This window comes from Pelodiscus sinensis, chromosome 29 (genome assembly GCF_049634645.1).
Source record: "Pelodiscus sinensis isolate JC-2024 chromosome 29, ASM4963464v1, whole genome shotgun sequence".
NCBI classification, from domain to species: domain Eukaryota; kingdom Metazoa; phylum Chordata; order Testudines; family Trionychidae; genus Pelodiscus; species Pelodiscus sinensis.
Window position 1 is genome coordinate 3,221,116 of NC_134739.1, and position 25,646 is coordinate 3,246,761.

A 25,646-nucleotide genomic window follows, 5' to 3' on the forward strand; every position below is an offset into this window, starting at 1 on the left:
CAGTGTGTGCACGGGTACCAGCGGCCGCACTGGTGGTTCCAGTGCTGTTGAAGGTGTCTGGTGTTCCTCATTGGCAATTGTGACCAGTCCTGGAGATGACGTGAGCTCTATGAGCTCGCGTGCTGCGTTGAACGCCTCCGGAGTCGATGGCTGCCGGACCTCTTCAGTCACCGCGTCCGGACGCCGAGGTCAACCAGTGCCAATGTGGTGCGGGAGCCTCTTGACATTGAGCCCATCTCCATGGCCCACTTTATGGCCATGCTTCGTAGGGGATCTTCCCCAGTATTGCCTCTTCCTGGTGGGTGCCTTGATGGCGAACGTTTTGCCTGGGCCATGTGTTTTGGTGCCAAGGAAGGCTCTCTCATTGAGGCCAGTGCAGAACACTTCTGGTGCTGCCGGTTGAAGCGTGGACTCCATTAAAATGAGCTTGTGGTGGGAATCCCATTCCTACTTCGTTCTTGGTTTGAAGCCCTTGCAGATCTGACAGCTGCCTGTGCAATGCCCCTCGTATGGAATGCCACAGGGCATGGGCACAGAGCACTTCACATGCAGCTTAAAACCATGCGGCCGGGGAGAGATAAGCTGGGGAAACTCCCCTAATAAGAACAGTCAACTTTAAACTATTTACGCTAGGAGCTAAGCTAACCTACCAATACCCAGAGCTGTGTTAGACTCTCAGAGGTAGACAAACTGCGCAGCCAACTGCTCCAGCTACCGTCCCAGGCGGCAAGAAGGAGGTGAGGGGGTGGAGAGCCAGCAGGGGTGTATGTGCCGGCTCCCTGGCTGGCCCAATGGATACTGCTAAGGGAAAAAGCTCCAGAATCCGTGCACACGGAGCTCACCCATCTGGAATGGACACGAGCAAGCACTCAAAGATGAACTGCGCCTTCCCTGCAAAACAGGGCCAGTCCACACCCCCAGGCCTGGATTCCCAGTGCCAGGCCCACCAGTGAGCTCAGGACACAGGGAACATCTGTGTCCAGGTTTTGTGCTCAGGGCCAGCCTGCAGAGAATGGGGGTGGGGCAATGTGGGTGTTGTTGTTCTTGCCCTGTGGCAGGCTGGGAGCCAATCCTGCTTCATGGGGATGCTCTGCCAGCAGGAGATCATGGGAGCACTGTGGCCAGGCCCTGCTTTCCCAGCCACATGCTCTGGCCTGGGCAAAATGCTGCCACTGTAGTATCTGTAGAGTAACCAGAAACTGCCCCTGTGCAGGGCCAACCTACGGGGACAGGAACTGCCCCAACGCAGGGCCAACCCGCAGGGACAGGAGCTGCCCCTTTGCAGGGCCAACCCTCAGGGACAGGAGCTTCCCCTTTGCAGGGCCAACCCGCAGGGACAGGAGCTTCCCCTTTGCAGGGCCAACCCGCAGGGACAGGAGCTTCCCCTTTGCAGGGCCAACCCGCAGGGACAGGAGCTTCCCCTTTGCAGGGCCAACCCACAGGGACAGGAGCTTCCCCTTTGCAGGGCCAACCCACAGGGACAGGAGCTTCCCCTTTGCAGGGCCAACCCGCAGGGACAGGAACTGCCGCAATGCAGGGCCAACCCACAGGGACAGGAGCTGCCCCTTTGCAGGGCCAACCCTCAGGGACAGGAGCTTCCCCTTTGCAGGGCCAACCCTCAGGGACAGGAGCTTCCCCTTTGCAGGGCCAACCCGCAGGGACAGGAACTGCCCCTTTGCAGGGCCAACCCGCAGGGACAGGAGCTTCCCCTTTGCAGGGCCAACCCGCAGGGACAGGAACTGCCCCTTTGCAGGGCCAACCCGCAGGGACAGGAGCTTCCCCTTTGCAGGGCCAACCCGCAGGGACAGGAGCTTCCCCTTTGCAGGGCCAACCCGCAGGGACAGGAGCTTCCCCTTTGCAGGGCCAACCCGCAGGGACAGGAGCTTCCCCTTTGCAGGGCCAACCCGCAGGGACAGGAACTGCCCCTTTGCAGGGCCAACCCGCAGGGACAGGAGCTGCCCCTTTGCAGGGCCAACCCTCAGGGACAGGAGCTTCCCCTTTGCAGGGCCAACCCTCAGGGACAGGAGCTGCCCCTATGCAGGGCCAACCCACGGGGACAGGAGCTGCCCCTTTGCAGGGCCAACCCACAGGGACAGGAGCTGCCCCTATGCAGGGCCAACCCGCAGGGACAGGAACTGCCCCTTTGCAGGGCCAACCCGCAGGGACAGGAGCTGCCCCTTTGCAGGGCCAACCCTCAGGGACAGGAGCTTCCCCTTTGCAGGGCCAACCCTCAGGGACAGGAGCTGCCCCTATGCAGGGCCAACCCTCAGGGACAGGAGCTTCCCCTTTGCAGGGCCAACCCTCAGGGACAGGAGCTGCCCCTTTGCAGGGCCAACCCACAGGGACAGGAGCTGCCCCTTTGCAGGGCCAACCCTCAGGGACAGGAGCTTCCCCTTTGCAGGGCCAACCCTCAGGGACAGGAGCTTCCCCTATGCAGGGCCAACCCTCAGGGACAGGAGCTGCCCCTTTGCAGGGCCAACCCTCAGGGACAGGAGCTTCCCCTTTGCAGGGCCAACCCGCAGGGACAGGAGCTGCCCCTTTGTAGGGCCAACCCTCAGGGACAGGAGCTTCCCCTTTGCAGGGCCAACCCACTGGGACAGGAGCTGCCCCTTTGCAGGGCCAACCCGCAGGGACAGGAGCTGCCCCTTTGCAGGGCCAACCCGCAGGGACAGGAGCTTCCCCTTTGCAGGGCCAACCCGCAGGGACAGGAACTGCCCCTTTGCAGGGCCAACCCGCAGGGACAGGAACTGCCCCTTTGCAGGGCCAACCCGCAGGGACAGGAGCTTCCCCTTTGCAGGGCCAACCCACAGGGACAGGAACTGCCCCTTTGCAGGGCCAACCCGCAGGGACAGGAGCTTCCCCTTTGCAGGGCCAACCCTCAGGGACAGGAGCTGCCCCTATGCAGGGCCAACCCTCAGGGACAGGAGCTTCCCCTTTGCAGGGCCAACCCACGGGGACAGGAGCTGCCCCTATGCAGGGCCAACCCACGGGGACAGGAGCTGCCCCTTTGCAGGGCCAACCCACGGGGACAGGAGCTGCCCCTATGCAGGGCCAACCCGCAGGGACAGGAGCTGCCCCTATGCAGGGCCAACCCACGGGGACAGGAGCTGCCCCTTTGCAGGGCCAACCCACGGGGACAGGAGCTGCCCCTATGAAGGGCCAACCCACGGGGACAGGAGCTGCCCCTTTGCAGGGCCAACCCACGGGGACAGGAGCTTCCCCTTTGCAGGGCCAACCCACGGGGACAGGAGCTGCTGTGTTTCTGTCTGCTTTGCGCACCCTTGCAAAGTGGCCAAGCAGAACCAGGGCTCAGGATCCGGAGGGATCAGTCACGTCTCTCTGTTGCGCAGCGTGACAGCGAGCACCGTAACACCAATGCCCTGCTCTCATCCAGCACTTCCCATGTGTAGATCTAAAGCGCTTTACGAGGAGGTTGGCATTCTTGCCCTCACTTTCCCATGGGGCACGGGGCAGGTGCTGACGTGCCCACGATCACCTAGGAAGTGAGCAGCAGAGCTATGGGGAGAATTCACTTCTCCTGAGCGCCGGGACAGAGCTCTAGGCCAGACTCTGCTTGTGAAGATGAACCTCTAGTGTGTACACAACCAAGCTCCAAGCGTGCCCCAGCAGCCCTTGCTCACTGCCAGACGAAGGAGGCTGCAGACATCCCCACTGAAATGCACACACCTCTCAGTGCCCTGCGGCGCGTGGCGGAGTAAACCCTTCCACTCCCGAACAGTATCCCCGCACACAGCATCCGGGCTTTCAGGGCACACACCTATGAGGATGCCGCTACGGTTACTGCAAGATCCAAATGCATCAGCCCCAACCCACGCGGTCCGGTGTGCCCCCCCATGCAGACTGACCTGGCATGTGAACCATTTTGCAGTTGCAGTTTTCCACAATGTAGCGGGTTTCACAGTCGATCCTGCATGCCGTGATACTGTAAACGGGGAAAAAGTCTAAGCCCACATCCGACGAGCGACACTCGCCCCATGGAGGGGGCAGGTAAGTCAGCTGCAAGAGACAGAAAGAGGGGTCTGTTAGTGGCTCATAAGCCACAGTGCGGAGGGCACTTTGGGGGAAGATGAATGCAGGGGAATCTCTGGTCCTGGCAACTAGCAAGGCGCTGCATGTGTCTCTCTGGCTCATTGTGTCAGCCCCGCCGAGATGGAGGTGCCCTGCTGGGTGAAGGATGAGAGCAGAATTGTAATTAGCACAATGGCTGTGTTAAGTGGGGAGCGCACAGGCGGCCGACACAACAGCTAGACTATGTTCAGAGCAGGCACAGTCACTCACGGCGGTTTGCACAGTCGGACTCTCTAGCTTCTGAGTCCTGGGGACTCCCCACTGCTCTGCCAAGTTCAGTGACACATCACAATACAGAGCAGGCAGGGAGCCCAGCCTGCCTATAAAGCACAGTCTCCTGCTGACACCCGGCTCCCTTTTGCATGAGATTACAAGGGCTGTCGGTGTCTTCAGGAGAATCTGTCTCCAGTTCACAGGCCACCGCCCTCTAGTTCTGTGGCTCAGACACAGAGAGGCTACGTCTAGACTGAAAGCCTCTTTCGAAAAAGAGCGCGTTGACTACAACCAGTACTTTCGAAAAAGCAAGCCGCTTTTTGGAAAGAGAGCACCCAGGCTGTCTGGATGCTCTCTCCCGAAGAAGCACAGTTTGCATGACATAGTGCCTTTTGTCGCAAGTGCACTTTTGGAAAAAGGAGTTCTTCCTCGTAAAACGAGGTTTTCCACGGTCGAAAAAACTGCCACGTTCTTTCGATTTACTTCCGAAAGAACGTGGCAGCAGTCTAGAAGTTTTTTGGAAAAAGGCCACTTTGTTGGAAAAAACCCTGGAGTCCAGAGGGGCCCAGCAGCAGCGATAGCTCCTGTATTCTGCTGTGGTTAACGGAGTGACTCCTCCCAGCCTGGCCTCCTGTTACTGGGGCCTTCCCATCTAGTGTGGCCAGGCTTCCCAAGTGAAAATGGACAGTTGTCCCTGGGGTGTGTGGGCGGGTGGGGAATGGGCAGCAGCTGAGGACAGGTGAGATCCACCCCAGGGTCCCTCGAAGCTGTGCCGAACCCATCTCCATGGGTGATTAATCAGCCCTGCTCAGTCAGAGGCTCAGGGCTCTGTGCAGGGAGCTGCCTGACTGGGCAGAGCTGATGAATCCCCTGTGAAGCTGGGCTGCCCGGCAGCTTAGAGCAAACACTGGTGGACAGTCAAGTAAAACCTCCTCCCCTTTTCCCTTCTTCTCTGGATCTGACTGTACAGGGAGTCCTAGTGCAGGGTGTGACCCATCCTGGCCTCTCCAGCCACACCTACTCGCTGGTCTCAGGCCTTGTGTGGCTGCCCATCTCAGGGAGCAACCCTGCAATTCGCCTCCTCTAGACTGGGCCTGGCTGCATCGACTGTGATTACCCATCATGTCCCAGACTTGCAATTCTGTCCCCTTTGGGAGCACAACTAGAAGCAGAGTTCTCTGAGGGGGTCAATGAGCATGTGGACAAGGGGTATTCAGTGGAGGCAGGATACTTCGATTTCCAGAAAACCTTTGACAAGGTCCCTCACCAAAGTAAGATGTTATGGGATGAGAGGGAAGGTCCAATCGTAGATTGATAACTGGTTAAAAGACAGGAAACGGGGGTAAGAATAAATGGTCAGTGTTCTGCCTGGAGAGAGGTGACTAGTGGGGTCCCCAAGGGTCTGTCCTGGGACCCATCCTATTCAACTTGTTTATAAATGATCTGGAGAAAGGGCAAAATTTGTAGATGATCCCAAACTGCTCAAGATCGTTAAGACCAAAGCAGACTGTGAAGAGCTTCAAAAAGATCTCACCAAGCTAAGTGATTGGGCAACAAAATGGCAAGTGAAACTTAATGCTGATAAATGTAAAGTAATGTACATTGGAAAAAATAATCTGATCTATACATACAGTATCAAGGGGACCAATTTGGCTACAACTACTCAAGAGAGATTTTGGAGTCATTGTGGATAGTTCTCTGAAAACATCCACTCAGTGTGAAGTCGCAGTGGAAAAAGCCAACAGGATGTTAAGAATCATTAAAAACGGGATAGAGAATAAGACAGAGAATGTTTTATTGCCCTTATATAAAATCACGGCGTGCCCACATATTGAGTACTGCATACAGATGTGGTCACCTCATCTCACAAAAGATCTCTTGGCATTGGGAAAGGTTCAGAAAAAGGCAGCAAAAATGACGAGGGATTTGGAATGGGTCCCATATGAAGAGAGATTTAAAAGATTTGGACTTTTCAGCTTAGAAAAGAGGAGACTGGTGGGGGGAGGGGTATGATAGAGGTCTATAAAATCATGACGGGTGTGGAAAAAGTGAATAAGGAAAAGTTATTTACTTGTTCCTGTAATAGAAGAGCTAGGTCACCAAATGAAATTAATAGGTAGCAGGTTTAAAACAAACAAAAGGAAGTTTTTCTTCACGTCAGCTCCTTGCCAGAGGTTGTGGTGAAGGCTAGGACTTCAACAGGATTCAAAAAAGAGCTAGATAGATTCATGGAGGTTAGATCCATCAATGGCTATTAGCCAGGATGGGTAGGAATGGTGTCCCTTAGCCTGTTTGTCTGGAAATGGGTGACAGGGGAGGAATCATGTGAGGATTACCTGTTGTGTTCCCTCCCTCTGGGGCCTCTGGTATTGGCCACTGTCGGCAGACAGGATACTGGGCTAGATGGATCGTTGGTTTGACCCAGTACGGCCGTTCTTCTGTTCTTATTCAGGTGACAGATCAGACAGAACTCATATTCAGGGACCAGACAAACATCTTAACGCCAGGCAGACCTTCTCCAAACAAAAACATTCAGAGAAAACCAGAGTGTAAAACAATAAATCGGACTGCCGGCATGTCTAGCATTTCAGGAGTTTAACCATCTTCCACACGGGGGTCCTGGTCACTCTAAGTTGCCTATAGACTCCTAGACTAGGGGGAGAGGTAGATACACTGGAGGGTAGGGATAGGGGCCAGAAGGAACTAGACAGATTGGAGGGTTGGGCCAAAAGCAATCTGCTGAGGTTCAACAAGGACAAGTGCAAAGTCCTGCCTTTGGGACAGAAGAATCCCAAGCATTGTTACAGGCTGGGGACCAAGAGGCTTAGCAGCAGTTTGGCAGAAAAGAGCTTGGGGACGAGAAGCTTACTGGGTGAGGCCACATAGCCCAGTATCCTATGATGAGAGGCTGCATATGGGTCAACAGTGGGCTCTTGTAGCCAAGAAGGCTAGTGACATATTAGGGTGCATTCGGAGGGGCATTGCCGGATCTAGGGAAGTGATTATTCCCCTTTATTCAGCACTGGTGAAGCCGCCTCTGAAGTACGGCGTCCTGTTCTGGCCCCCTCATTACAGATGTGGATGCATTGGAGAGAGTCCTATAGAAAATGAAAATGATGCGGGGGCTGAAGCACATGACCTATGAGGAGAGGCTGAGGGAGTTGGGTCTGTTTAGTCTGCAGAAGAGAAGAGTGAGGGGGGATTTGACAACAGCCTTTAACTACCTGAAGGGGGTTCCAAGGAGGATGGAGAGAGGCTGTCCGCAGTGGTGGCAGACAGCCAGGACAAGGAGCAATGGGCTCAAGTTACAGTGGGGGAGGTCTAGGTTGGACATTAGGAAAAATGATTTCCCTAGGAGGATGGGGAAGCATTGGGACGGGTTCCCTAGGGAGGGGGTGGAATCTCCATCCCTAGAGGTTTTTAAGTCCCACCTGACAAAGCCCTGGCTGGGTTGATTGAGTCGGGGTTGGTCCTGCTTTGGGCAGGGGGCTGGACTTGATGCCTCCTGAGGTCTCTTCTAGCCCTGGGATCCTAGGATTCTATGACTTCTCTGGCTCGCAGTCTGTAACAGTGGTATGGCATTATGGAAGCTGCACACCCCACAAATGAACTGAGGAAGAAATGTGTACTCTTGAGTTTCGGAAACATGCAGAGGAGACAGTAGCACTGTGCTTTGGTTTTGGTTTTGAAAGCGGCACCAGATGTGACAAGCTTTGCTCCAAATACAGGCTATTTCTTGCTGTGTGACGGCGCGTTGGGGGTCCCCCGTCTCCTGCACTCCCGAAATGGCACAAACAGACTCCGCCAGCCAGTAGAATAGAGGTGGTTTATTGCTTCTCCAGGATACAGCACAGCACAGATGTCATCAGGTTACAGGGCAGGCCTAGGATGCCTCAGCCCCCCTTGATATGGGGCAGGGGTCTCAGCTTCTAAACCCCCCAGCCTGTTGCTGAGGCTGCTTCCTCCATGCTCCCAGACAGAAACTAAAACACTCTCCTCCAGCCCTGCCCCCCAGCCAGGGCAGCATTCACCTTCCTTTATTCCTCTCCATGGGGGTTAGCTGGTCGGACAGGTTGAAAGATCCCTTTGCATAATGACCCATCCCTGTCCTTCTGGGCTGTGGTACCGATGGCAGCCAGTGGGGTTACCACAGACCCATAGAAACCAGCAAGTTCCCCCCCACTACGTCACACAGGCTATTTCTTGCTGGCACAGTGTATTGGTGGCTGGAGCAAGGCTTTTTAAGGGATAATATTAATCACATTTTTAACGCCACACAGCAACGGGACATGATCTCATTAACCTGAGGCTTGGTTCCAGTGTGCTGCTTTGAAGCACTTTCCAACTTCTCTTGAAAATCCCAACTGAAAACAGATGGGGGCGAGAAAAACTGCCCCGTGGAAGCAGGATGCAGAGACCTTGTGGAGTGAAAAACTGCCACCATAACACCCGACAGGCACAGGCACTGTGTACTTAGAACAGAGTTATTATGAGCACGGAGGAAGGATAATAGCCTTGTGGTTAAAGCACTGAGACAGGATTCAGAAAACCTCACTCTGAGCTCTGTCTCTGCCCCTGGCGTTGGGTAAGTCTCTGACGCTATGACTATACAGCAGCGCTATTTCAGGGTACAAGAGGTATCCCGAAATAGCTATACTGCGTCTTCTGAGCGCGCCTGTTATTTCGAAATATAACAGGCTCGCTATTCTGACGTCCCTGCAAACCTCATTCCACGAGGCCTAAGGGATGTTTCGGAATAGCAACTTATTTTGAAATAACTGCTGTGTAGACAGCACCAGATTTCAAACTATTAATTTGCGTAGCTCCAACTGTGTAGCGTGTTTCAAGCTCCGGGTCCAGCGTACACGCACCCTGACAGACTTAGCTAGCCAGTTTTGGGTGCTTAGCAAGCAATGGGAGTTTTCCGAGCAGACTGACAGTCGGCTTTAGGACAGGGTGCACTTTGCATGCTCCCAGCCTGGAGCTTCTCAACTGCTCCCTATTGGACAGTCTCCATGTTGCTTTTCTCCTTGGGTGGAATTTGCAACTCTGCTCCCATTGAGCTCAGTGGTACAATAGGCTTCGCTGGATGAGAGCGACCCAGCGCTTTGGACAATGCTGTGCCTGGCGCAGACTCCTCCCCTGGGCCGCCTGGGGCCTGCACAACGACTTCCCGAGATCCCTGATTTGCGGCAGAGACTCAGGAGCGCACAAGGGGGTGCAAGGATGTTACATTTAGATGAATCAACTCATTGACTAGCCAATGTAATTTGCATTGACTATCCGATTAGTCGTAAGGGCACCTCCCTCTTTGCTACACCTCCCAGCTCTTGCTACATTTCAAAGGCGAAAGTGCTGCCAGTTCCCCGCTGTGCCCCCTGCCACTTCTCCCCACAGAGACAGTGCTGGGGGGAGCTGCTGTTAATCCATCTCCCCCAGCACCGGATCCTGCTCCCGCCGGCGGCAGCAAACGCTGGGGAGCGACTAGTCGAGTCCCTAGTCGATGAGCTGATGAGCATTTGAGAACAGCCCAGCGTGAGCAGGGACGGGACGGTGTCTGTCACTCCCTCCACCATGCACTCCTGGGGCCCTTATGCAAATCATTGGCCGCCCAATGGGCTAAGAGCATTGGCCTGCCTGGGCTGAGCGAACAGAGACTGTGCTCAGACACTGCGCGAAAGGGGCTTCCAAGAGACCGCGGGTCTGCAAGCTCCCCGCCAATGGGAGCTACCCAAAGCCTACTAGAGCCTGTCCAAATCTCTGAAAACAATAGCCTTGACTGCCTCAGTTTCCCCATGGGTTAAAGTGGGCTAATAGACCTGACTGTGTGCATGGGCTGGAGGGACTGTAATGCGGTTCACTGGTGACACTCAGATATTATGGGAATGAGCCCCATAGACCAGTCCATAAATAAACACATTGGCCTGTGGTTTGGCTCTGGGGCACGCTGCACAGAATCCTGCCGGCATTGGGCTTCCAGCTGCTTTGCTGCCTCATCTGCTAATGGGCTGTTCCCGCATCATTTCTTTCTGTAATAGGCAGCTGGAGGTTTTCCAGGGTTGGCCTCCAGGGCTTGCTGGCTGGGTTAGGGATTGCAGACTAGCTTAGCTCTGTCATCCACACCCAACCCTCTCCATCCCTTTCCAAGCATTTCAGCACCTCCTGGGGCAGTGCCTGTTCTAAGGCCCGTCTCTCACCACCACCATGAACAGGACCGGCCCCAGCCACGGGGCAAGGACGCAAAGTGAGCCAGTGCACTGGAGCTCCTACCAGCTGGCAGCTTGTTGGTCCTGCCCCAAGTCTATTGACATTTTGTGGCATCTCCCCTGGGTTTACGATTGGTCCTTAATCACTTTTCTGCAGGCCACACTGCACCTGTGTCCAGTCCTTTACTACGCTCGGCTCAGCATCCCCCACCCATGAGCGGCGGCCGCCATAGGAGTGTCTCTCTAATAGCAAAGTCAATGCCAAGGGCAACTTTCTTTTTGCTAGAAATGTTCTGGTCTGTTTTCAGATTTGGTGTTCTGAAAATGGAAAAATCTTACTAAAAATGATTCCTAAGGAGTGAAAAAATTCCTGGTTTAAATTTTCATTAAATAACCTTTGTTTTAGTGGGAACTTAAACATTATTTTCAAATTCCTGCCACATAAAATGGTCATTTTTCAAACAGCGCTTCCATGTGCATGCAGCACCTAGCACAGTGGGGCCCTTGACTCTAGGAGCTACTGTAAAACTGATGCGATTAATCATATGCATGCCCAAGGGGCCAGAGGGAGCATGGTGGGTGGGGGTAGCAGCAGGATGAGGGCCAGACTGGGGTGTTGGAGTACTGGGCTTTGTTCCTGGTTCTGCCATAGACTCACCCAAAGAGCTCTTTGGAAAAGCTGGCCCTAGCCTTGGGCCTTGGGCCTGCTCTGTGCCTCAGTTTGTCTGCCTGTGGAGTGGAGCAATAGCATCTTTGTGAGGCATGTGAACAGCCATGCTGGAGAAGTGCCATCATTAGGCACCAGCATTAAAAGATGCAGGGAAGAAGCTGGCTGTGGAAAGCCTGCTGACAGCCTGTTCAGCTGGGTCCCCAATAGCTGAGGCTGTTGTGCTTTGCACTAATGTCTGATTTTTGTGGTCTGTCATTCAGGGAATAAGGCCCTGAGTGGTATAAACCCATCAGGAATAAGGCTGTTCCTGTCGCTTCCCTGCACAGCCTGCCCTTATCTCAACAACACAAGTGCTCCAATAACAGCCTGGGCTAGATTTTAAAGAGCCTGGAGATCCCCCATCTGCAGAAGTAACGATGGCTATCTCCGGGACCACATGGGTAAACGCTGACTTCACTGTGGTGACTATTGTGCAGAAAATGTGGAAAAAGCAGCAAGAGCTAAGATTTAACTGATTTACATGACCAGTTCCCAATGAGCATTTGCATGAAAACAGGATCCTTTTGGCTCTTGAATTTGTCTGTTCCTGACCCCACCTGAGGTGGATGACTGATTAGGAACCCTAAGCCACTGGCTAGGCAGAGAATTATTGCAGTGTTAGGAATCTGGTGCATCCAAAACCTAGGGTATGTCTACACTACCCTCCTAGTTCGCACTAGGAGGGTAATGTAGGCATACCGCACTTGCAAATGAAGCCCGGGATTTGAATTTCCCGGGCTTCATTTGCATAAGCGGGGAGCCGCCATTTTTCACGAGGTGTACCGGTAGTTCGGAATAGGAATCCTAGTCCGAACTACCTAGTTCGAACCCCTAGTCCGAACTACCTAGTTCGAACTAGCCGCGCTGCACGGGGTTTGAACAAGCGGGGATTTAAAAATGGTGGCTCCCCGCTTATGCAAATGAAGCCCGGGAAATTCAAATCCCGGGCTTCATTTGCAAGTGCGGTATGCCTACATTACCCTCCTAGTGCGAACTAGGAGGGTAGTGTAGACATACCCCCACAGACACTGCTGCTCTGGTTGGTTCCCCATACACTTCCCCACTGCTGCTCTGATTGGTTCTCCAGACACTTCCCCACTGCTGCTCTGATTGGTTCTCCAGACACTTCCCCACTGCTGCTCTGATTGGTTCTCCATACACTTCCCCACTGCTTCTCTGATTGGTTCTCCAGACACTTCCCCACTGCTTCTCTGATTGGTTCCCCAGACACTTCCCCACTGCTGCTCTGGTTGGTTACTAACACATAGGGCACAGTGCCCTGGTCTATACTAGGGCTTTATTTCGAAATAACCCCTCTTCCCCCCTTAGGCCAAATTTATAAGCAGAGGGTCCACACTACCAAGTCTGTTATTTTGAAATAACAAGCTGCTTCTTTTGAAATCTGTAGTCCTGCTTTCCTTGGGGAATGATGCTAATTTCAACTCTGTGCCACTGTTTCAAAATAACTACTCCCAGAGTAATTCGAACTAATTACTCCCCAGTGCTTCCTGGGGCTCTAGGTCGTGGTCGCGCATCCAAAATTAAGGAGCCTGCCTCGGACTAATTATGAGGCTTCCCCATAGTGGGGACTCGCGATTTCAATTTTGTAAAATTGGGAGTTATTAAGTCGAGTTTAGTTATTTTGAAATCATTTCCTAGCATTGGCATTGGCATGGCGAGTGCTACCAGAGGTCTGGCCAGCTATTTAAAGGGAACTTCCCTATCCTTACACAGGATGGGTATGATCTCCCAAGCCTACAGTTATGTTTAGATGATAACATGCAACTGACAAGCCTCTCTGGCATTACATATAAGAAAAATGGATATTTCAACAAGAAGTTTTTGAAAGTTACCAATAGGACATCTTCAAATGCAAGGATCAAGAATTTCTGTGTGACAATGACAAAGTGGTGTGCCAAGAACATCTTTTCTCATTTGTTTTACACTTGCAATATAATAAGAGTACCAGCTGCCAGCATTTAGTCATCGGTGGTGGAGGCAGGGACCCATATGTTGCACATGGCATGATAAAGAAGAATAAATTGTCGCTGTCTCAGATGGAATCAGCTGATCCCAAGCACACTGCACACAAATCTTTTAAACCCTTGAAGCTGTAGCCCAAGTGGAGGTGACAGGACCAGAAAACGATGGGATCATCGTTTAAATACTTCTTACTCAGCCAGCTTTGGAGTCAAGCCACATTCTTGTGCATCGCACCATGCCTCTCAGAAGTGCACGCGCTGAATGCTCAGAAGCCCCTTGGATGAACTTGGGCTGACACAGCTTGTTTCAGAGGACCGCAAGAGGCCCACTCCAGCCCCAGCGAATTCATTCGTGAGCACCTGCCACCTTTTCCCTGACACTAGAATCTCCTGTGCAGGTGTGCGGGCCCTGTGCGGTAGTGCAGACCTCTTGGGCTGACTCGCCCTGGCCGCTGGCATGCATGGGGGTCATTAGCGCTAACTCCGCAGTGTAAAGGGCTGATTGAAAGCTCAACAGAGAGTGTGAGAGCTAAGCCTGGTGCCTCAAGGAGAGGCTTGCCCTAGGGGCTCTGTTACTTTTATGAAGAATAAAGGCAGCCCCCAAAAGGGGTGAGTTGGGAAAGATGCCCTGTGTGCACACTCTGTTCCAGGAGGACAGGGAGTTCAGCATTTCCATGAGGATGGTGCACGCGCACACACACACACACACACACACACACACCCGCGCGCACGCACGCACACACACACACGCACACACACACACGCGCACGCACACACACACACACACACGCACACACACACACGCGCGCACGCACACACACACACACACACACGCACACACACACACACGCGCGCACGCACACCCACACACACCCGCACACACGCGCGTGCACACACACCCGCACGCACGCACACGCACGCACACACACACACACACGAAGTAGTTAGGCTGACTATAGGAGTTCACAGGCCCCAGCTCCCGAGAACGTGCCTGGCACTGCTGAGCACACTCTGCCGTGCACCAGGAAGCATGGCTACCGCACGGTCCCTCTTGCATGCTCACTGGCCCCCCAACCTCCTCTGAAGCAGAGATGGAAAATGCCTGAGTCACCATTTGGTGCATTGCAGGGCCTCTGTCTTTGCTTAGCGGCCTTGTTGGATGCATGGGGGGGCTAAGTTTGGTGTGAACTCACATGCAAGAGACTTTCTGGCCCTGGGCACTGTCAGAAGACAGGCTCCCAGGCGACATGGCCGCACCAGTAAGGCCATTCTTATGATACTCTTCTGGTGGGATTCCTGCGAGCCGGTGAGCTGTAGCTGTATCTTGGTGTCCAGCCATTACACCTCCGTATCAGTACCAGGGACATCTGTACTGTAATGAAGTGTTAGGGCCAAATTCTGTTTTCTGCAGGCTCCCCACTGACTCAACCCAGTTTGCTCAGTGAGGTGGGCAAACCCTTAAAGACACTCCGGGCCAGGTATCAGGGCTTGCTGGGAGCAGGGAGGTGATGGGGAAGGACAGACATGGATCCCTTGCTCCTGGGGAAAAGGCTCACAGAGAACTGGGAGCATCTCACTTGGCAAGGGGAGACCCTCAGGAACAGAGTCTGTCCAACATCCTAACAGCCTCCTAGATTCTCCATGTCCCCCAGCCCGTCCCTTTCCCTCTTGCCTCCCTCCTCCGTGCAATGGCCAATGGCCATTCCCACCGTCACCCTCTTTTGTCTGCTGTGACTCTCCTTAGCTTCCCACCCTTCCCCTGTGCAGCCCGGCTGCTACGGCCAGCATGGTAGACCAGCAGCATGCCTGAGTTCTGGGGCTGCTCGGGGACGGGGCGAAGAGGACGTGGCTGGCTGTTTGAAAGGCCAGGCCTGTGCTAGCGTGAGGCAACCCGACCTTGCCTGATAAACAAAGCGAGGCCTTTCAGTTGCTGAACTGGCACCTCTAAGAGATAAAGGACTGGGGGGAAATTCATCTCTGTATCTCGGACTCATTGCTCACCTGCCCGTGGTGGGTTAGATTCTGCAGGGTACCAGGAGCAGATAACTCAGGTTTGCTTTAATGCAGGCTTGTGTTCACTTAACCCTTTCAGCAAATAACTATGTGGGTGGGGCTGTGGAACCCCCCACCCTCCAGTGGCACAGCCATGCCAACGTGCCCGGGGAGACGCCGCTTATGCCCACCGAGTCAGCGAACATTGGGAATGGCGTTTCTGCACCTGCCGGCGTATTTTGCATCGACACTAGGCACTCTGCTGGCCCTGGCTCAGTAGTTGGCTCCTCTTTGTAAGTTGCTTTGCTGCCTTTGGGTGCAAATGCCCCAGTTCTGTTCCTTGCTGGAGCACCCACAGAAGGCACCTTGGTGCAGACAGAGTCCAGATACGAGGCACCCTATTGGCTGTCATTGCCGGGGGATGCTATGGTGACCCTCTTAAAATCAGGAATAAGGGATCTTCCGGAAAAGGCTTTATTTTCCGAAAGATCCCCGTCTAGACTGGCGCTTTTTGCCGGCAAAGCCCCGAGCCAGAAAAAAGCGGCAGCCATGTTCATGCAAATGAAGCGGGGAAGATTTAAATCCCCGCTTCATTTGCAATTGCGCTTTGTCTAATCTGCATCCCTTTTCCGCAAAAGGGGTGCAGTGTAGACACAGCCCATGTGTAAAACACTTGACTGAGGTACTAAAAGAGACAAGGCCAATGAGGTAATATCTTGGGGTGTGTCTAGACTACAGGGTTTTGTCGACAAAAGTGGACTTTTGTCGACAAAACTATACCTGCGTCCACACTGCCTTTGAGTTATGTCGACATAACGTCGACAAAACTCAGCAGTTTTGTCAACGTATGTAAACCTCATTCTACGAGGAATAACGCCTTTTGTTGACAGAGTTCTGTCGATAGAAGGCATTATTGCATCTACACTGTCCTTTGCGTCCACACTGTTATGTTGACAAAGTGGCTTGCGTTGTCGACAGAACTGGATGTAGTCTAGACGCTCTTTGTCGACAGAAGCTTTGTCGACAGTATCTGTCGACAAAACTTCTGTCGACAAAACCCTGTAGTCTAGACGTACCCTTTGTGTCTCCTTCCCCAGTAGAAGTTGATATTCCTTGTTTCTCCCAGACCGCGGGACTAACACAGTATCAGTGCCACTGCAAACAGAAGTTCTAAGTACTTTTTCAAATTATTTTATCCATCTCATAAACAGAAGGCGAGCAAACGGTCACTATTCAGTCTGTCTCACAGCCAGGCCTACGGTAATGTAAGCAAATGCTCTAGCATCACACCTGAAATTTTAACATGTTCCAAATTACTGTACTTACATTTAATCACCCTCACCAAATGCATTTGGAAAGTCTTTTTAGGCTCTATTAATCTTTTTCTGGCAAGACTACAAAGGAACTGCTGACCCGATGTAAGTCTCCTATATCCAAGCATCCAAATATCTGTTGTGGTGAGTATCGGTTTGGATGAGTCCAACAGGAATTTTGATACCCAATTTTAGAGAGCCAGTTTTCAAAAATGCAGCCCACTAAAATGAACAATTTGTATGCTCTGAATCTAACAAAGCACCGTGAAAACCATTCTGTTTGGTTACCCTGTAAACACAAGTTAGTGGAACAGAACAATCCCACAGATTCAAGTCATCTGAACAAAGTAAGCAAAGAGGGATGCTAATTGGATTTGATCTTCCCCCAAAGCCTTTTTAGCACTGAATGGAACAATGCCGACGCGTCCTCCTCTGGAGTGAATGGTTTTTAAACTCATGGCTCCATTCATTTGAGCAGAGCACAAAGCACAGGTGCATCGAGGGCAGAGCTGCCATGTGATTTAGGAATTTAGAGATTCATAAAATCTATACCCATAGCCGCATCTCTAATCACAAAATGAGCCATGGATAGCTGCATCCATATCTGCCGATGCAGATGTCCGTGGCTATGAAGCAGGTATCGGTGGGTTTGCAGGGCTCCACCAATGCCTACCAGCAGAGGCACTAGTGGGGCCACACTCAGCCATCTCCTGGGAGAACTTTGACATTCAGGAGGATTTTGAACTTGGAATTAATAGGTGGGGGAGGAGGGGTTGGAAAAGTGCAGAGAACAAACCTGAGAAAGTCTGGCAGCAGGCAGAAGACAAACAAAGAACACCACTTTGCGGCTTGCCCAGGCATCTGCAGTCACTGTGCTCTGCGCTAGTCGATGCCCAACCTCTACAGCCAGATGGGAGCCTGGGGGCCCTTTTCATAGCAGGACCTGGGAAAGGCAGGTAGGACCAGAAGGGCCAGAGCGATCTAGCCCCGTGTTGTCTCCTGCGCTTCGTTCCTTCTGAAGCATCCCATGGACGGACGCTTCAAAGGGAAGCAACTGAACGAGGCCATTGGTGATGATCCATCCCCTGCTTCTGGCAGTCACAGGGCTGGGAACACTCAGAGCAGGCGCTTGCTGTGTGCAGAAACGCTTCCTTTTCTGTCTGAAACCTGCTGCCCAACCATTTCATTGGGTGACTCCTAGTTCTGGGAAAGGATATAAACCCCTCTCGTATTCGCTTTCTCCACCCCTGTCATGAATTCATGGGCCTCTACCGCTCTCCCTCCCTGTAGTCATCTCTTTCCTATACTGAGCAGTCCCCGCCTTTTTAACCTCTCTCATGCAGAGGCTGTTCTATACCCTTGATCTGTTGTTGCCCTCTTCTGTACCTCTTCCAGCTCTAATACAGCCTTTGCGAAAAGGAATGAGCAGACCTGCACCCAGGATTCAAGCTGAGGGCGTACCAGGGATTCAGAGTGGATTTAGAATGTCTTCTGTCGTATTCGCTCTGCCTTTCCTAATGCAAACTGGAGGGGAACTGGAGACTTTCTCCTTTGCAGAGCTGGGATCTCTGCCAGCCAAGACACAGAGGTAGGCACAGGCGCTGACTTCTACTTCTCAAGTCCCACCCCTGCTGCTCCCCGAGGCTCCATCCTCCTTCCACTTTTTCTACCTGCTCCTGAGGCCTTTCTGCCTTCTCCCTCCTCTCCATCCCCCACCCCGAGCACCTCCTGCCCTGCTGAACAGCTGATCAGTGGTGAGCCCCATGGCCACACCAGTGTGGCTGGTGGGTGCTGAGTTTGGGCTTCAGTGCACCTGTAGAGTTGGAGCCTGTGGCTGGTAGGACTTGAGGGATGTTAATAATTAGTAATGCCAAGTTCTCCATATGCAAAGCACTTTGTGCAGGCTGCTGGAGGGACACTGCAGCATCCCTGGGGAGAATGAAGACCCTCGAGTTACTCAGCTGGGGACGGAAGGGAGGCAGGCAGGGGAGGGGCAGGAGGAAAAGCTCTGTGCCCAGCGCTTCCGAAGAATTGATCAGTACTCCGGGGATTCTGGCCCTATGCTCAGACCTCTCATTGTCACCCCGGGCCTTCTCAGGTCCAGAATGCAAATGCCAAGCCAAGGGGGCAGAGCTGGGGTGCACCTGGCGCCAGGCCAAGGGAGCGAGTGTGACATTTGAATCCATCAGTCAGCCTCTTTACCAGACATCCCGCAGGCGGAACAGCAAGGCCCCAGTTTCCTCGGTTGCCATGGCCGCGTTCCAAAGACGGCGCGCTCTCTGGCACACAGGCATTGCGGGGCCTATAGACACTAGACTCTAATAGCTAATTGAGGTTGACAAACTTGCTTCCTTGCACATTCACAACCATTAATAATTAATTAATTAATTAAACACTTCTTAAATTCCCTTGATCTCTGCTATTAAGGATTAAGACAATCCGTTTGGACTTGGCAAGCGCAGCGAGGAAAGGGAACAAATTGAATCGTCTCTTTAAATGCATGATGGATTTCCCTCCTTGAAATACAATTACACCCAGAAGAGCAGCTTCAGTAAAAGGCAGAGCTGAGACCCAAGCCCTGCAAGGAAATCCTGGTCAGGGGGACAGAAGTCAGAGGAGCAGGAAAGCAGTGCGTGGTAGCTGGCTGGGCCAGTGCTTGTGTCACGTCTGGTTAATTTCTTATAACCAAGCCTCACATTGTTCCTTGGTTAAGTGTTGGCCTCCGCAGTCTGCTTTGGCTCCAGGGTTCCGGGTCACTGCCATGCCCAGCCCACGTCTGCCATTGCGCACACAGGTTTGCTAGGAATTTCTTTTGAACGTGTGTCTGTAACTGATGCTGGGTAGAGACAGATGTGGAGAGCTGAGACGAGCCAGAGACAGGGCTGGCAAACTGTGAGCCCCTCCAGTACTTCTTAATCCCAACCCACAGCCACTCCAGCCAAGTCAGTTCTGGGACTCAGGCAGCTCAGCCAACAGAGCTGTTCTAGTCGTGAGCTCACGCAAAGCTCCGCCCGGCATCAGCCCTTCCATTCCCACGGGGCACTCCGTAATTCGGACCTCCCAGGCCCGCCTGCCAGCCAGTCCCCACTGCCATGGCCCCACCACCTCACTTTTTACATGCGACAGCCCTGCTCTCCCGGCCTCAGACAGAGACAAACAGGAAACCGACAGCCCTCTTCTGGGCCGAACAAACCTGACCTGTGACCCAGCCCGACCTTACTGGCGTCATGCTCATTCCAAAACCAGGCTTGGCACCTGATGGTGCCACTGATGCTGCTGAAACTGATTTTCTGTGTACTCGAGCTGGGCCACAGCTGCAACTGAAACTGATTTTTTGATGAAAAATGCAGATTTGGTGATTTTGTGGGTTTTCAATTTGCTGAAAACGTAATAAAATCTTGTTTGGGGTTGACTTGAAACAATCCTTCTCCTGTAGATGGTTGAGAGCTGCTGGCAAACCCAAACCATCTGCTCTTCCTGCTGCTGCAGGGTGCCGGGAGCGGCAGCCGCTTGCCTCGCGGGCGAAGTCCCAGGGAGGGTGCAGCTATGGCCTGTACCTGAGCAGATGGGTTGCTGTTTCCTTTATTCTGCAGGGTACTTGTGAATCACCCAGGCCCCACTATGTGGCGGCACAAGTGCCTGGCTTGTGTGGATTTGAGGCAGCACCTTCACTTCAGTTCAGTCCTGCCATTCAAACCTTTGTCCCGCAGCTAACTGGGTTTGAAGTCGTTTCCTTTGGAACCAGCAGGGAGCTCCTGTGGCACTCGCCGCATGCCGGCAGCAGGGTCAAGTGGTTTCAGCAGGGCACCAGGAGTCAGTGTGGCTCTGCTCATGGATGGAAGACCATGGGCGGTCATTTCCCTGCTTTGTGCCTCAGTTTACACCCCAGGGAAATGGGGCTAATACCCCGCTGCCTCAGGCTTGTGAGGCTTAAAGATCCCCTGTGAAGTGCAGAAAGGCAGCCAGTATCGTTTCTATTGGCCCGGCCCACCGACAGGGGACAAAGGGGCTGGTTGCCCCATGGCCCAGCGATTCTAAAGGGCCCGGAGCAGCGGTGGCTGGCCCACTCCCAGTGACTGTGGGGCGGGGCCAGGCACAACATGCTCAGGGCAATGCTGAGGGCTGGCTGCTCCCATCTCGCCCCTTCTGCTTGAAGGTCCTGCCCCTTCCAGGAGCTCAAAGCCACCACCCCGCTCCCCCCCACCTGGCTCAGGGGGCAGTGAATCTGTCAGCCCCCCTGCTATTGGCTGAAAAGAGGCTCTCATCAGCTAAGGCAAATAAAATAGAACCAAGGTCAGAACCCAGTGACATCTTCTGCAAGGTAGGTGCAGGTGTATACTTCTTGCTTGCTCTCCATGGGAAAAGACGTGTGTATGTGCATGAGTGTGTAGGTGTGCATGTGTGTGAGTGTGCATGTGAGAGTGCGCACATGTATGCACTTCTATGTGTGCACATGCATGTGTATGTGAGTGTGTGTGCATGTGTGTACATGAGGCTATACGTACGTGTGCATAGCTAATCCAGGAGGCCCCTAGTGAATAGAAATGATGTGACCGGACTTCTGATTGTGAGCATCTGAAGGGAATCCAAATGGGTTAAGCAGCTCTCTACACTGCCAAGTCTAAGCTGGATGTATTTGCATTTGCTCCAAATGACATAATAGCCAGGAACCCATGTTCTTTAATGAGACATCAAACAGCACCGGCCTCACAGCGTTTCGATCCCAGACAGCGTCAGCACTTGTAAAACACTTAAAAGCTTCACAGGCGCGCAGCTTGCCATCCTTGTCACCGTCTCCTAGTTAATGATGCTGGAATTTCTCTATTTACTGTCTCCCTTCACAGGCAGGGCTGTGTTCAGAGCAATACATCTGTTCCTCCCCGTTTGCTCCCTTCTCGGGAACACCAAAAGTGTCTGATTTCCTATGGAGAATTAACCCATCCTGGGGAGCTGCGTGCACGGGAAACACCCCCGTCGCCATGGCAACGTCCACTGATCCCGGTGGTGACCCATGCTCGGGGCTGGGCGACAACCGGAGCAGAAGCACGTGTCTCCGTGTGCTGGAACTCCAGGGCTCTGTGCCGCAAGAGGCCCTCCGCTCACCAAGCAGGCTGGGTTACTAACCACCCCAGAACAGGCGTGGCCGAGGCTTCCCAGCCAGACGCCGATTGCTCCAGGAGCCCACGGGGAGGAACGTCCACTGGCCAAGCACACTTCCAGCCCGCCCAACGTGGGGACTGAGTACTCAGTGATGCTCAGCTCCGGGCCCTCCCCCCATGTCACGTGTCCGGAGCAGAAAGAACCCGGCACCCGCGCTGTCCTACCCTGTGGCCAGCTGGGCAGGCCTCTCCAAGGGATGCACATGCACACTGGGACATGGGGAGACGGACAGGACAGGGACAGAGGGTTACTTTGTGGTTTGCTGGGATTTTCCACTGCTGCTTGTCCCCCTCAGGAGAGCTGGTGTCAAAGTGCACCATGTCCGGCCCATGGCTTGGCTGTGAAGCGTGCTGAGGTACAACAGCCAGGGAGGGAAAGTGGGAAGCACGCTAGATTAGCAATAGAAATATCAGGGGACAGAGGCTAGCAGGTGAGAAATGAATTCCAGAAACAGGCCCCTGGGTAACACCAGGGCATTTCGCCAGGGGAAATCCATATGGACCCATCCCAGGCAGAAATCAACCAAGAATACACAGCAGGACTGGCAGGTGCATTCGGCCGCAGCACCTCTCCTGCCCCCCCCCCCGAAGCCCATGCTGAGGACAAGAGGAGAGGATTCCAGTGCTGTGACGAAGGGGGAATCTTTTTTCATATTTGTATGAGGCCTGCTTATGCCTCAGTTTCTCCCGCGTGCTGCTTTGTTATCCAGATCAGACCAATAGCTCCATGGGAGTGCCCCCAGGTCTCTGGGTGCTAGTCACCAATCCAAGCACAGTTTAATGAGACAGGAGGAGCTCCAGTCCCCTGGACATTGACAACTGCAACCAGCAAGGCAGGGGACAGGAATTCCCCCTTTCCGTGTGTGACGGCACGTTGGGGGTTCCCCGTCTCCTGCACCCCGAAATGGCACAAACAGACTGTACCAGCCAGTGGAATTGAGGGTGGTTTATTGCTCCTCCAGCACAGCGCAGCACAGATGTAATCTGGTTACAGGAACTGGGCTAGGATGCCTCAGGCCCCCTTGAGATGGGGGAGACTGGGCCCCTAAACTCCAGCTCCTCTCCCTAGGCTGTCTCATCCATCCTCACAGACAGCCTCCAACCAACTCACTAACTTCCAGCCCTGCCCCCCAGCCAAGGCAGCATTCCACCTTCCTTTGTTCCTCTCCATGGGGGGTGTCTGGCCACTGGTTTGCATAGTGACTCATCCTGTTTTGCTGGGTCGTGGTACCCACGGCAGCCAGTGGGGGTTCCCCCAGAGCCAGCAGCATAGAAACCAGCCAGGTACCCCCACTACGTCACAGTTCTCCCCCCTCCGAGAGCGAACTGAGCAGGGTCACTCCGCTCGTGACCTGGGGAAGTTCGGGTCCTCTGCGTGGGAACCCGCCCTGGGGACATGGGTGCTCCCCTTGACTCGGGCCGGCCGTGGCGAGGCCCCACATGAATTGGCTTCCCTCTGTCCACTCGCCGCCCCGCTCCAGGGTGACTGGCCCAGGCCTGTCCTCGGGGGTCACACCCACCCTTCCGCTGGCCTTGATCTCTGGCCGGGGTCTCTCGGGCCGGGGCCATGAGCCCAGTGAGCCTTCTCTGGACAGCCAGGGCGGCTTCCACCCCCGATGCTCCATCCAGGGAGGACTTCCCCTCCCATAACTCTCTCAGCCAGCCCAGAGGGTCTATCTGGGGTAGAGACACCCAAGCCGCTTTCCTCCTGTCTTGGGCCTTCCCGCCCCTCTGGCAGGAGTCACAGGACCGGCAGTACCGCTGCACGGCTGTAAAGATTCCCGGCCAATAGAAGTGCTGGAGCAGCTTCAGCTGGGTGCTCCGGATCCCCCGGTGGCCCCCAACGGGGACATCGTGGGCCAAATACAGCAGCTTGAGGCGATACTTTCGGGGGACGACCAGCTGCCGCTGGACCCCCCATGCCCTCGCCTTCCTGGGGGGGAGCCACTCACGGAACAGGAGCCCACGCTCCCGCAGGAATCTCTCCTGGCCACCTCTCCCCCGGGGCTGAGCTGCACGGAGGCCAGCCTGGTCCCTCAGCCTCTGCAAGGAGGGGTCTGCCTGCACCTCAGCCTGGAATTCAGCTGCTGAGGCAGGGATCGGGACCTGTCCCCCACCTCTGCCTAGGTCCGGAGTCCCAGCCTGGCTGGACCCTGTGTCCACTGGGATGGGACCCTGAGGACGCTGCCAGGAGTCCTTCCCTGGACCCACGTTGTCAGCCCCCCGCTGGCTCTGGCTCCGGGTAGTGACTAGAGCCCGCTGGGATTCATGGGGCCACTCCTCTAGGTCATTCCCCATCAGCACCTCGGTGGGCAAGTGCGGGTGCACCCCCACTTCCTTGAGGCCCTCCTTGGCCCCCCATTTCAGATGCACCCTGGCTACAGGCACCTTAAACGGGGACCCGTCTATGCCCTTCAGGGTCAGCTGCGCGTGGGGTAGTATCCGCTCCGGGGCCACTATGTCGGATCGGGCCAGAGTCACCTCCGCCCCCGTGTCCCAGAAGCCCGTCACCTTCCTACCATCCACCTCCAGGGGTATGAGGCACTCGCTCCGCAGGGGCCGTCCTGCCCCCACCCGGTACACGGAGAAATCCGCCTCCTGAGAATCAGACCTCCCAGGGGAGGTGCACTGAGCATCCTTCCCCTCTCTCTGAGCTGAGGTTTGCCTGCCAGCCCCTGCCTCTGGGGCAGCCTGCCCTTCCTCCCGCCCCAGCCAGTTAACCCTGGAAAGTCCCCGGTCCTGGGACGTGGTGCACTGAGCCCTCTTGTGGCCTTTTTGCCCACAGCAATGGCAAGTTAGGCTTTGGGCTGTCTCTGTCCAGGCCCTGGCTGGTTCTCTGGGGCGCAGACGACCTGTTCCTTGGTCTCGCCCCGTAGTTGACTCCCTCCGTCGCTCAGCCGAGATCCGGTCTCTGCGCGGTTCCCTCTCTCTCCAGGACTCCCGTTCACACCCGGACCGGCTCTCCGTGAACTCGTCCGCCAGTCTCCCGGCCTCCTGGGGGTTCTCTGGTCTCCGGTCCTTGAGCCACAGCCTCAGTTTGGGTGGGCATGCTTCATAGAACTGCTCCATCATGACCAGCTTGAGCAGCTCCTCTGCGGTCTGGGCTCTGACTCCAGACACCCACTTGCGGCAGTATTGCGCCAGGCGGGAGGCCAGGTCCACATAGGTCTCCCGTGGCCCTTTCTGTACCCCCCGGAACTTCTTCCTGTACATCTCGGGGGTCAGCCCGAACTTGTGCAGCAGGGCCTCCTTGACTCGGTTGTAATCCCCTGGCTGTAGGTCCTCCAGCTGACTGAGCACTCCGGCCGCCTCCTGGTTCAGTGCGGGGACGAGCTCCTGCAGCCAGTCAGCCGGGGGGACCCGTTGCAGTCCACAGGCCCTCTCAAAGGCACTGAGGAACCCGTCTATGTCACCCATGTCCTTCAATTGGGCCGCCACAAGCCTCTCCAAGCGCCTGGCAGTCCTGGGACCCTGGGGCCCATCCACTCTTGGCATAGCCGGTGCCCCGCCGGTTCTCCGCTCTGCCATGGCCAGCTCATGCTGTCGCTGCCTCTCTCGGTCCTGGCGGTCCCTCTCTCGGTCCTGGCGGTCCCTCTCTCGGTCCTCTACTTCTAATTCCTTCATCCGCAGCTGGATCTCCAGCCGCCGCAGCTCCGCTGGGCTGGCCCCTGCCCTAGATGGGCTACGGCTTGCAGGCCTCCCGGGAGACGCTGTCTCATCTCTCCGGTGGGTTCCAGCGCTCCTCCCCCTCTCTGAGCCTGACACACTCTCAGGGGGGGTCTGGCTGCTTCCCCTGGGGACAAGATCCTGGCCCCGTGGCTGGTCATTCTCTTCCAGCTGGGCAATCAGCTGGGCCTTGGTTGCTTTCTGCACTGGCAAGCCCCTCTCTCTGCACAGCCCCACCAGCTCTGCCTTCAAGAGTCGGGCGTAGGCCATCTGCCCGCTGGGCCCCTCGGTGCAGACTCACCAGTCTAGTGCTGCAG

At 54.7% G+C, this 25,646-nt stretch overlaps 1 protein-coding gene across 2 annotated transcripts in view; it reads right to left on the minus strand.

Moving 5' to 3' along the window:
- Positions 1 to 25,646, minus strand: part of LOC102453851 (acid-sensing ion channel 2) — a 383,449-nt gene that overhangs the window by 39,745 nt on the left and 318,058 nt on the right. For both annotated transcript variants that reach the window (XM_075911312.1, XM_075911313.1), the window contains exon 4: positions 3,867 to 4,017. In XM_075911312.1, the coding sequence (XP_075767427.1) occupies positions 3,867 to 4,017 (151 nt within the window). The remainder of the gene's footprint in view (positions 1 to 3,866; positions 4,018 to 25,646) is intronic.